The sequence below is a fragment of the Hyaena hyaena genome, unplaced genomic scaffold (assembly GCF_003009895.1).
Source record: "Hyaena hyaena isolate Hyena2069 unplaced genomic scaffold, ASM300989v1 scaffold_4, whole genome shotgun sequence".
NCBI classification, from domain to species: Eukaryota; Metazoa; Chordata; class Mammalia; order Carnivora; family Hyaenidae; genus Hyaena; species Hyaena hyaena.
In genome coordinates, this window is record NW_024080636.1 from 4,134,530 (window position 1) to 4,146,793 (window position 12,264).

A 12,264-nucleotide genomic window follows, 5' to 3' on the forward strand; every position below is an offset into this window, starting at 1 on the left:
TGCCCAAGGGGGTGGCTGAGGTGGGCATGGCCACCACCGGAGGTGGGAGGGAGGGTTGGGGCACTTTAATGCCCGAGTTCCGCACAATCAGGCAGTTTCAAATATCGTGAGCCTTGAAAGACAGAACGCAACCCGGGCAGATCTGGGAAGGGCTCTGACCTGGACCGCGTCCTCCGCCTCAAGGTGCTTCATGCCCGAGTGCCAGCCCCTCCGGTGAGAAGCCATACGGCACCAGCACCCACCGCGGGAATGGAGGGGTCCATCTGCACACCTTGTGCTTCAAAATTTGACAGCCCCAAACCCATCCCGGGCTCTGCTGGGCGCCTGCCTGAAATGTCTGCCCACAAAGCCGGCGACATCCCGGCCTCCACCCCGTGACCTAAGAGGCCACCCCCATGGCTGCAAGGCAGATGCCACTGGAAGGCCCCGCACGGCTCCGTGAACAGCAGCCGGCTTTTGGATGACCTTCTTGCCCTCGCAGAGCGGAGGGCGCTGGAGAGACGAGGCCCCGCAGAGAACACGGACATGGGGGGCGGGGGGAGGGGCAGGGCGCGTACCCCGGCCCACAGGCAGGGCCTCGGCGTTGCAGCACTGGTCCACCAGCTGGTGGCAGTGCTCGCTCAGGGCCTCCAGCTGCGCCTTGTCACAGGACACCCCCAGGAATCTGGCCAGCTGCTCCACCATCGTCACCAGGTCCTGGAACACAAGAGCAGAGAGCGGGGCGCCCGTCAGACGCAGCACTGTTGCCAACCAAGTGCGCGGGGCTGGTCACTCACCAGGTGCCCTGCTCACCCTTCCTAGCTCAGTCCTCCAGACAAACCTGATGTTGGCCTTGTCTGGAAATAAAACCTGGTTAAGAGACTGCCCGAGGGTGCTCGGCTCTCAAGGGGCAGAGCTGGAATACAAACCCCTGTCCCCTGGGGGATCTGGGACGGGCGTGAGGTCCTGGTATCGCAGTGGTCATTTTAAAACAGCAGCAAGACAGGAAAACTCAGTTCAGAACCATGCCAGCAGTCAGACCAGCTTGCTCTCCTTCCCCTGCCTGCTGTGCAATCAGCTGGGAGAACAAGGTGGCGCCCGTGGACCCCAGACAGGCCCCGGCGCCAGCCCCCCTCACCAGGCAGGAGGAGCTGGCCTGGAGTGAAGATTCAGTTACACTCGACTCGATGGACAAACCCATCTCTGGCCCCGACGCTCCTCGCTTCTGGATAGCTCGAGCGTTGGTGCCACAGCCTGAGTCTTGGGAGGGGCACACCCCTGCTCGCCACACACAGCCCCTCGCCACCACCACCACTGTCCCCCTGGGAAGTACCGAGGCACCTCAGATTTTCAGTCTGTGCACAGCCAGACGTGCCCAGAACCCTGACTTGTCACTGGGCAGTCTCCAAACTCTGCCAGCGTCCAGGTACCGACTTAGAAAAATGCTGAAAGCTGTTGCCTCGATGGTTTATAACCCATCAGCACATTAAAGCCTCTGACAAGTTCTACGATAAAGAAACCCATTTAATTTCTTTGATGCAGTACTTCACAAACCTTAATGACAGAAAAGGCTCTGGGAAAGCTGGATTGAGCGGCAGCTCCTCTCGGCGTTCCCGCGGTAATCACCACTGGGCCCTGCGTCCTGCCCACCCCCACCAGCTGACCCCGGCAGTGGCTCCCACCAGGCAGGGGCCCGGACGCTCAGCTCCAAGGCCTGTGTGCAGGGCTGGGCCCTGATCAGGAGCACAAGAGACACGAGAGGGAAAAGGACAAGAAGGAGCTCCCGTCACCTGCCCGGCCACCCGCTGTCTCTAATGAAAAGGAAAAAAGCAGAGACAGAGATGAGAGAACCCCAGGCCCTCAGAGGAGACACCACAGGAGAGGGAGGGGACCCAACAGAACCCCAGTGGGGACGACATCCACCCAGGGGAGGTAGGCCCACGTGCCCGCGCACACCCGGCCGCCTGCCACGAGCCTGCTCCCCTGCTAGGAAACCGAGCTGTGCAGGCAGGCGGTGTCCCCGCCTCGGGCCAGCCCTGGACGGCTTGCAGGACCTCCCGGGCTCACTCCCCATCCATGAATTAGCGTGTCTGGTCTGCTGGTCTTAGCCGACTCCTCACCTGTGGCTGGGAGAACACCCACAGGTGACGGCAGGACTTGGGGGGTGACACACGGGCACCGGCTCGGCGGGATGGGGGAGCCTCAGGGGGAGCGCACGGGGCAGCAAGAGCTCGGCTGCTGGGTATTCTCACCCAAGAGGAGGACATGCCAGGCCTGGCCACGCTCCCGGAGACCCATCATGTGCGCTTGGGGCTGTTTTTTTGGAGTAAGATGTAGACAATATGAATTCCTAAAAATGTGACAGTCACCTAATCTCTATTAAAGGCATCCAGACCCTTACTGTGGTTTCTGAAGAAAGAATAAACAATTAGAAGTTAGGACCTTGGCCACAGTAAACGCCATGTGGTCACCCTGGCATTGGGAGCGCGAGTCCCGGCTGAGATGGGCGCAGGCGGGGTGCTGGGGGTCCGAGATTTTCACTGAGGAGCCTGGTAAGGCACCACCAGGAATGTCCCCTTTCAGGGCCTGGAACGAAGCTGGAGTGGCCAGGCACCGGTCTGTGTTTTAGCTACAAAGTTATGTAAAGCGTATATCCCACTCCGCCTTGGGGTAGTGACTAAACAGTCGAGCTACTCATTGCTGAGTCACCTGAAGCTCTGGGAAGCGCCGTCAGGGCCCCGCACGCATGTGCGCAGCTGAACGGGCTCTCCATGCACATCAGGCCCGCGGCGTGGGAGCGCACACCCGTAGTACAGGCAGGCGTAAGACACTCAGTTTAGCCAGCAGGCCCAGTGCACCCCAGCCCGGGTCAGCGCCCAGGGAAGAAGAAAGCTTATGTCCTCTAAGACACAAGAATGTTCGCGGGACAGTATTCGTGATTCATGACCACTCCAACGGAAACAGCCCCAACGCCCACCACACTGAACGCCTTAACTGTGGCGTCTGGCGAGTTCCTGCTGCAACGGAAAACCACGTAAACGGAGACCCAGCCACCCCACAAAGCGCTGACGAGCCTCAAGGCGCTACGCTGAGCAAAAGAAGGCCGATGTCAGCATACACGCCACAGGCCTCCATTCATGGAAGGCTCAAAACCAAGCAGAATTAACCAGGACTGACAGAGATCAGAAGAGTGGTCACCTCTGGGCAGCAGAGGCATTGCCTGGAAAAAGCTAGAATGTTCTGGATCTCAATCTAGGTGACGATTATGCAGATATATATGTGTAAAAAAATCTGTCAAGCTGTGGACCTGTGATTTGTATACGTGACCGTACATGCCACACCTCCCTAAAATGCAAGAACAGTGAGAGGCATTGCTGAGCGTTGCCGACCTCCCGCGTGAGGCCCCACTCGAAGGTGATGCCGCCTACGATCCTCTTATGACCCTGTGATGGAGGAGCGGTCTCACCTGCTCACCAGGTTGGCACCAGGGAGAAGAGGGGTCACGGAGGCCCCCTCCTGGCGCTGCAGCCATCTGTAGGCCCCTGGGCCCAGGAGGGGCGTGACGGCCTTGCTCACGTCTGCTGGTCAGGCAGGGCTGGCGGCCGGGCCATCACTCTCCTCCCCCAGCATCTGTGAGGGCCAGCCCAGCACGTGAGCCCTCCCCCAGCTCCCGAGAGCAGTGTGCCCGTCCGGGCCTCCAAACTCACATGGCCCGGCCGGGCATCAGCGCGGGAGTCTGCAGGAGGGCACAGACACTGGAGGCAGGACTCGCGCAGGCCTCACGCCACTTGTACCCCTTCCTGACCTCGAGGCACGTGGCACCCTGTTCGCGGCATCCCTGCTGGCTGGCCTGCGGTCCCCTCAAACTCAACAAGGCCAAAAGCAAGCTCCCCATCTTCACACAGAGCCTGCTCTTCCTTCCGTGTCTCCTGTCAGCTCTCTGTAGGATCAAGGCCAAGTTCCACCCCGTACCCTGCCTACCCCACCCAGTGGCACCGAGTCCCCTGCCCAGTGCCTGTCCCCAGGCCCACCACCGGGAACCATGTGGACTCTCTACACGAACTCCTTCACCAGAGCCGTGGCCTTGGCCAGGACGCCAGGCTGCTCTGCCCGGTGCCACCGTCCCGGGCCCGCTTGCTCGCTCGCCACCCGCTCAGGGAGCCTGAGGCAGGCCCTGCTCACCTGCCCCACGCAAGCCCCTTGCCCCCTGGGCCTCTGGCTTCTTAATGAGGAGGAAGGGCTTCTACCGTGAAGGCCATGTTTTCAACCCACAAATGTTTCCCTGGGACCCTGTCACGCATCAGGCACCGGCGTGAAAGCAGAAACAGGCACCAAAACCCCCAGCCCCGGGGGCGCTTGCTCTGGTGGGGGAGACGGTGAGCAAACCAGATGCAGATGATAAAACACGGGGCGAAATGGTGGATGCTGTGGAGACCACAGAGGCGGGAAAGAGACGCGCTGGGGAGGGGAAGAGCCGGTTCAAGCAGGGACCAGGGAGGTGTCACCGACGGGGACAGAGACCCGAAAGGACAGAGGGAGCAACCCATGTGGACGGGGGGTCGGAGAACACTGCAGGCAGGACTGAGGCAAACAAAGACCTTGGAACAAAAGCTGGAGCCGCAGGTGGAAAGAACAGCGAGCAGTCAGATGCCCAGGCACCAGGCCACCAAGTGAGCCCTGACCTGCGCTCAGAGCGACATGCAGCCCGAAGGGCACAGTTTGCCTGGCGTGCGCACCATTGGAGCCGCCGCCGCACTGCAGTCACACGGCACGTGGGCCGCACGAGCAATGACCAGGCCGAAGTGACACTGACCTAGATCTCAGAGACCGGGGGACAACGGTCATACGGGGGCACGCTGGGAAGAGAGAGGCCACAGGATCAGGAAGAGGGACACAGGGTGTGAGAGAAGTCAGAGCTGAGGGTGACTCACGACTTCTGCCTCAGGGACACAGACGGAGCTGGCCGCCTCGATCTCACATGGAGGATCTGAGGGGAAGCCTCTAGCGTGGTGAGACCCCCAAGCAGACATTCAGGGAGAAAGGTGCAGGGGCGGCAGGGGAGAGCGAGGGCGGGGAGGGTCCACGTCCGGCCTGCGGTCACCAGGGAAGGGAGTGAGGACGGGGAGAGATGGGAGCCCGGCCTGAGGCCCGAGGCCCAGGTGCGCCACCACCAAGCACCCGAGGAGACCAGGGTGCGGGACCATGCAGTGTCCCCGGTGCCAGGGGGAGGGGGCGATCGACTGTCACCTGCTGCCAGGAGGCCGGATGGGATGACATGGACGGAGACCACGGGATGGAGCCACGTGGAGGCCACGAGTGGCCCTGACAGAGCAGCTGGGGGTACCGGGTGGGCAGGAGGGGCACAAGTGTGCGGGCCTGCAGCCAAGTGGAGCCGAGGAGCCAGACAGGGAAGGGGCTTGGGGGAGGGGGGGTTGCCTTTCTCTGTCACAAAAAAGGGGAAGCGTCCAAACGTCCCTCCAGAGATGATACAGCCCCGGCAGAGAAGATAAGAGCGTTCTAGAAGTAGGTGAGCCAACACACACGCAAGGAACCTCAGATGAAATTCAGCACACAGTAAGGCCATTAAAAATGCTAACGGCGGTGACGATGTGACATGTGACGATGTGACGTGTGGTGTGTCGGACCCCCTCTAGACGGCAAGCCCTCCAGGGCACAAGCACGTCTTGCCTTCAACTGTTCCAAGGCCACGGCCGAGCCTGGAACATTCAGGCAACAACCACCTAATGCCATTTCCTCCCCCACACCTGGTGCCCGGTGCCCGGAAGCCCTCCCCCGGAGCCGCCTCGTCAGCCATCTGAGTACTGCCCCTGAGGTGAGACGAGGAATTCGGCCTCTGCCATCTCAGCCCTTCCCTCCCCCCCTGCCCCCGGCCACCTATGGAGCCAGTCTGGCCGTCACTCTGCAGACAAATAATGGACGGGGCTCTCTGGAGCCCCGCACGCTGCCCACCCCAGAAACGGCCCATGGGGCCCAAGCCTGGCGGGTGGGGGTAGGGTCCCATGTGCCAGTGCGGCCTGGAGACTGGCCAGGAGGATTCTGGGCACACCTGGAACCCGGGAGTCCCTTCACCCAGAAGCTGGGGTTCTCAGAGAGGCCAGGCCACCCGCTCTGGTCATGCCCGCCGCAACGTTCCCAGGAGCCGCGGGGCAGAAGGCGCCGGGCCCGCGACAGCTGCCCCTCCCAGCACTCACCCGGTGCATGTCTTCATACTTGAGGAAAAGCACGTTCGAGTCCATGCGGTGCTCCCAGAACTCCTGCACGTGCTCAAACCAGGAGCCGTAGCCTACTGTGGAGACAAGGAGGCAGGTGAGTCACAGCCCCGGGGGAACAAATGTGCACAGGCGGGTGGCCTGGCTCCCTGCCTTCTGGGAGGCTCTGCTCTTCCTGCCCAGCAGCTGCGGTTCGGGAAGGGAAGAGCAAGCTTTTGACTCCGGGGCAGGCCCGCAGGTGAGCCCCTTCTGTGGTCCCAGACCCCGGCTTTGTGTGCAAGGCTCTCCTGCCAACGGTCCTCAGCCCTCCCCTCCCCCACCTCCTGGACGCCTTGAAGACCTGACCACCAGGGGCAAAGGCCCCTGCTCACCTGGGGGAAGGATGCTACCTGGCTCCCACGAGTTTCTGTTTAACACGAGGCCACACGGGAGCCATCCCCAGTGGAACTGAGACCTGGGGCCAGCAGGGGGAGGCGTGGGCGGGGGCAGGGAGAGGTGCTGGCGGCTCTAAGATCCGAGGCTGAGGCCCTGACAGGTGAGAGGGTCACAGGCACAATACCAGGCAGAACCAGGAAGTCAAGTCGCAGGGGTGAAGAGAGGCGGTGTGTGCTGACATACGAGGCTCAGGCCCCACACCACAGCCCCTGCACTTCCTACACCCCTCGGGGCTCTGGTTGGGGGTCGGGGCCACATGGGCAGGTGGGGGATGTGCCAATCCGTGTGGCCAGGCTGCTCTGCAATGCTCTGTATAACAACTAGGGACCCTCACCGGCTCCCTCACCGAGGGGTCTTCCGAGGCGGCTTCCGTGTTAAACGGAGGGCGGCCTCAGCCAGAGAACTGCCTGGCCCTGCACCAGCCAGGAGTGCCGGGCACGCTCCCCCAGGGGCCCATCGTCTCACAACCACGGGGCCCAAGGATCCTGCTTCGCGGGCTTGGGCTCAAGGAGCTCCCAGCCTGGCGGGAATGACCAAGGAGACTGGCGGTGAGGATCGAGTGACCGACGCTGGGAGGGAGGCACCGTGACACGGGGGCCCCGCCCCACACGGGGGCAGACCCGGGAGGGTGCATGAGGGCTGTGGATGGACTTACGGGCCTAAGGACAGGAGGGCTATCCAGGTGGCTCGGAGCACAGTGACAAGGTCAGACGGGGGGCAGGGGGGGCACAGCGGAATGGAAAAGGACACTGCCTCCGGGCTGCATGGCCGGGCCTGTCAATCCCGCACTGGCGGTGTGGCCGGGCAGGCCGCTCTGCCTTCCTGAGCCGCCTCCTCCACGAGTGCAGTGTCAGCAGGAGCTACAGGCAGCGGCCGGCGCAGAGAGAACCCGAGTGACGCCTGGGGCCCCAGGGCCAGCTGGGGGGAAGCGCCTCTCTGCTCCCTCTGGTGGGACGTACGTCCGGTCCCGCTTGGACTGGGACTGCCGAGGGGCACGGAGGCCGGGGGCGGCAGGGGACTGCGCCTGTCCCTGTCACACCTCAAGCAGAGAACACAGCCTCCCTCCCCCCCGCCCCCCAAGTTGCAGAGAACCTCCTGGACTTCAGTGAGTGACAGAGGCTGGGACCCAACCCTGCGGCGCCCGGCCAGCCGGGCCTCAACGTCAACCTGCCATCCCGCCAGCAGGTGGCAGCACGGCAGCAGCCAGGCCCACAGCCCAAAGAGGGTCCTGGGGGAGCTGGAGCCGGTCAGGAGCGGCCGAGGGGTGGCCTGAAGGACCAGAGCCCAGCAGAACGGCCCTCTTCGGGCCCACCGGACCCCACCCTGCAGGGGCTCTGGCAGCGGTGGGGGGAGAGGCAGAGATGACAGGACAAACCGAACATGGATTCAGCCAAAAGGCCTTGTTAGGTTACATCCCGGCCGCTAGGGCCCCGCTCTCCTCACCGCAGAGGTCCAGCTGCTCGGCCTGGGGCCCCGGCACGCCTCCCACGGCCAGCCGGGCACATCCACGTGCCCTGGACACAGCAGGCTGGCCTTCCCGCCTGAGACGACAAAGTGGAGTCCACGAAAGGGAGAGAGGGCCGACTCACCCACAGGCTCGGGGGCCCCGAGAGGAGAACCCGCCTCCCAGGTCAGAGCCCGAGCTGGCACCCAGTCCAGGTGGCCCGAGCCCGGGGACACAGCAGCCGTGAACAGAGAGGGTAAGAAAACCCCTGTCATTCCGAGGGGCTGCGTGAGAAAACTCGCAAAACAGCCAAGCGATGCCCACGCAGGATGATGTGGGGACTGAACGGGAGGGGTGACACGGGGACCGTGAGGATATACGAACACAGGTGGCAGGGACAGGAAGGGATGGGGACGGCGGTCACTCGCACAGGCTCGATGATCACAGGGACAGCAGGTGCCTGGGTCTCTCCGAGGCCCAGTCAGCAGGTGCAGAGACGCGACGGACCTTGCCAGCAGGGACACTGCTCTTCCCGCTCAGGATGTGCCCCCACCCCCCCGGGAAGGAAATGCCACCAGGGCACCGCTCTGCCTCTGCCCCCCAGGTTCCCTCCGTTCCTGGAGGCTGATGTGCTCGTCCAGGCAGCTCGCTCCGGCCCCTCTGTGGGAGGGACCCCGCCCATAAGGAGGGCTTCCACGCTCCCGGCACCTGGCCTGCGGCCCCCGCCACCCCCACCCTGATCACACAAGTCACAGCACCCACGACACTTGTGGGGCTCTGGCAGCGGGCCCTCCAAGTTCACTCTATTAGCAAATGGTGCCCAGCCACTGCTCCTTGTGCAGCTTATTCTTCAAATTCTTCAGAACCTCAGACAACGGAGGATGCAAGGCTCCAAGGCCCCGGGCGTGGCGCGCTGGCTGCCAACGCTGCGAGAACAGAGAACGCGGGGGAGCTAAGTGCACGTGGCGGGAGGCTCTGGTGGGATCGAGCGAGTGTGTGTGGCCTTGAACTTCAGCGTTGGGCAATGCCGTGACCTTTAAAACATGGAGACGACTGTACTGAGGCAACTTTTAACCAGCCTGGCCCGAGCAGGAAGCTAATGTAAGGCGGACACCAGGTGGCAGTCGGAAGCTGGTGGGCCCCTGGCTGCGGGGCACGGCTGCCTACAGGTGGCTGCTTGTCTAGAGGCAGCGGAACTTACGGACGTTGTTTGGAAATGACAGTAACGACTTACTCTAAATGCCTGGCAGACCGTAAGGACCTGAGCCAGACAGCAGGCAGGCTGGGGGAGGGGGGGGGAGGGGAAAGTGGCTGGGTAGAGGGTTGCTCTCGGACTCCAGGTGCCGTGGCCTCCTCCCCTGGGCCCACCCCCCGGCAGAGCCGGAGCAGATCCAGAGCAGCTCCGGGCTCCCAGCACTGAGGACGGCGTGGGCTCCGCTGCACCCATGAGGGGCCAGCCTTCCAACAGGCTCAGGAGGGAGCTCCAGTTCAGCTGCCCGGGATTGATCTGGGGCACTAGGTTCCCGATCTCCCCTGTGCACTTCACCCTGGCCTTGCCCCATAATCTCAGCGTGCAACCTCCGACTGGGCTGCACAAGCGGATGGCGAGGCTGAGCGCTGAGACATGAGGTGGAAAATCAAATAGGAAGTGTATTCTCAGACTCGGGTATGGAATCGTCTGGGCCCAGATTTAACTGGAGTACTGATACGGCCCGTCTCCAGCCTTCCGGAAGCAAACCCTCACTGAACTCCCGCTCGAGGTCCCAGAAGGGTCCCCAGACAGGCCACAGATGGCAAGAGGAGAGCCACCTCGAGCAGGGGCTGCCGACTCCACAGCCAAGGGCCCCGTGCAGTGGGCGTGGCCCAGTTTCTCCTGCCCCGGGGAGAGATGGGGAGATATGGAAGGGCCCCAGAAAGTTGGCCCCCTGCTCACCTCCACCCCCGACACGAGCTTCTACACAGAGCACTGTTTGCCCCTCACCCAAAGCAGGCCCCGCCCGGGTCACACAGCCGGGGGCTGGGGGCCCAAGTCTGCCTGCCCCATCCTCCAGGGCAGCTAAATGCCCACGGGGCTCCCACGCAAAGCCACAGCCCTCACTCGGGCCTCTGTCTCTGACAGCAGAACTCTCTGGGCCTCCATTTGCACAGCTCAATATCCCGGCAGGAAGAGGAATGCTTCTAGCGGGGAGCTTCTCAGAACCCCAGTGACGTGGGTGAGACGGGGTTCTGAGCTGGAGCCCAGTCCGCCGCACCCCAGCTCCGCCCTGATGAGCTCCCCCTCCACCCCTGCTCCTCCGCCCGTCGGCGGGGAAGCAGGCCCAGCCTGCGTGGTTATGGGGGGCCTGCGTGCAAGGTGGGCAAAGCACAAGCAGACGCAGGCGATGAGGGGGCAGCGGATGGCACAGGCGGACACACTTACACTTGTCGTTCATGAACCTTCGGCAGAACTCCTGGAAGGTGCCCCGGTAGCTCATGGTGCGCAGCGAGCGGTGGAACTGGTAGTAGGACACCACCAGGTCCTTGGGGTTCCGAGCCATGTATATGACCTGTGGCGGGAGGGGGGCGGCTCAGGCCTGTGCCTCTGAACCACGACACACGACACCCTGTCGGTTCGCAACTCTCAGGTGAGCCCCGCCCCCACCGAGGGCACTCTCCTCCCTGCGATGGCATGTGTCACGTTTATGTCCTACCCCCTGACTTCAAAGGGACAGAAACAGGCTGGTCCTGACACTGCTGATGAGACTCAGAAGCCTCGTGAGCCGAGCATGCCGAGAAAGCGGGGAAAGTCAGAGACCGTGAACGTGGCCGTGCACCCTCGGCCTCACCCCAGCAGAAGCTGGACCAAGGTCGGTCAAGCTCATGTTCAACCATGAGAAAAAGCCTAAATTAGAAGCATGGATAAAACGCTAGGGACGTTAGCTCAAAGATGGCCTCCAGCCCGCGCCACCATGCAGGGGCCTCTAGGACTTAGGACGGGGACCCTGAGCCCTGCGGGACGGCCTCTGCTCATCGGGGCTCCGCCCGGGGGTGGGGGCGGTAGGGTTACCTTAGAATCACCGTTGTGGAGGTCGGAGGGCAGGAAGCGGTACGGGAGGTGACTTTTGATGAGGCGGGGAGACGTCAGCTCCTGCAGACGGTCAGACAGAGAAGCGCTCAGAGGACACGCGGCCACTCGCCCACCTCAGGGCCGGTTCTGACGGTCAGGACCAACGGTGCCCCCGACAGACCCCTCCCCCGACATCTGGCCACCCTCCAGACTGGACACCATGAGGCCCCTGTCCTCGGGCACCCACAGCGTGAGCCAAGCTACCACGGGCACGGGGCTCTGCTCAGAGGGGCTGCCCGGGCTGTGGAGGGCAGAGAGGAAGCCGGGGCCGAGGTGCCCAGGGGCACCTGCCGGATCTGTCACATCAGCATCGGCCTTCCTGCGCTCCCGGAACGTGTGCCCATCCCAGCGCGCCCGCGCGCCTCCTCTTTCGGGACCTTGCTTGGCCGTCCCCCACGGAGGGCTGCCATCCTGTGTCCTGTCCCACCTCGTGCCCTACACAGCACTGAACCCCGGAACCCCGGCCTCCTGCCCTTCCCCCCACTGGTCTCCCGCGCTAGAATTGCAAGTTCTCTGAGGGTCATGACAGCATAGTCTGTTTTGTTCTCGGCGCCACTCCAGGGTCAAGGGCAGTGCCCCACGGGTGTTGGGCGCCCGGTACTGCGCTACTGAAGGGCTCCACGGAGGAGTCGGCACCAGTTGGACCTGTGTGGCCACGTGCTGGAGTGCAGACGCCCCGCTGCAGCTGAGCGAACACGAGGCTGGGGCGCAGGCAGACACTGCCTCACACAGGACTCTGGACTTTCCTCCAAGAGCAGAGAAAGGGGGGCCGGGGTGCACTCTCAGAGCTGTGCTTCAGGAAGCTCAGCGAGAGGGAGAACGGATGGGCGGTCCGCACGGGAAAGGTGGCCTGGGCTAAGCAGTGACAGTGATAGGAAGAGAGGGAAAACTTGCAGCTACATCTGAGCACTAGGACGGACAGCACTTTGGGATGTTTAGTACATTCCAGGTGCCAAATACGGCGTGCAAATGCATCCCTCTCCGCTCCCCCGACAGATGGCGTGCGCCACAGTGGGAAGTCCCCTTTCTCCCCCGAAGTCCCCCATGTCACCCACTGCCCCTCTCTCTCC

The 12,264-nt window shown here is 63.1% G+C and overlaps 1 protein-coding gene across 1 annotated transcript in view; it reads right to left on the minus strand.

Annotated features, from left to right (window-relative positions):
* Positions 1–12,264, minus strand: part of SULT4A1 (sulfotransferase family 4A member 1) — a 32,481-nt gene that overhangs the window by 3,562 nt on the left and 16,655 nt on the right. The window contains exons 3-6 of the mRNA XM_039236802.1: positions 11,135–11,215; positions 10,508–10,634; positions 6,192–6,286; positions 558–696 (exon numbers count right to left, since the gene is read on the minus strand). Of these exons, the coding sequence (XP_039092733.1) occupies positions 558–696; positions 6,192–6,286; positions 10,508–10,634; positions 11,135–11,215 (442 nt within the window). The remainder of the gene's footprint in view (positions 1–557; positions 697–6,191; positions 6,287–10,507; positions 10,635–11,134; positions 11,216–12,264) is intronic.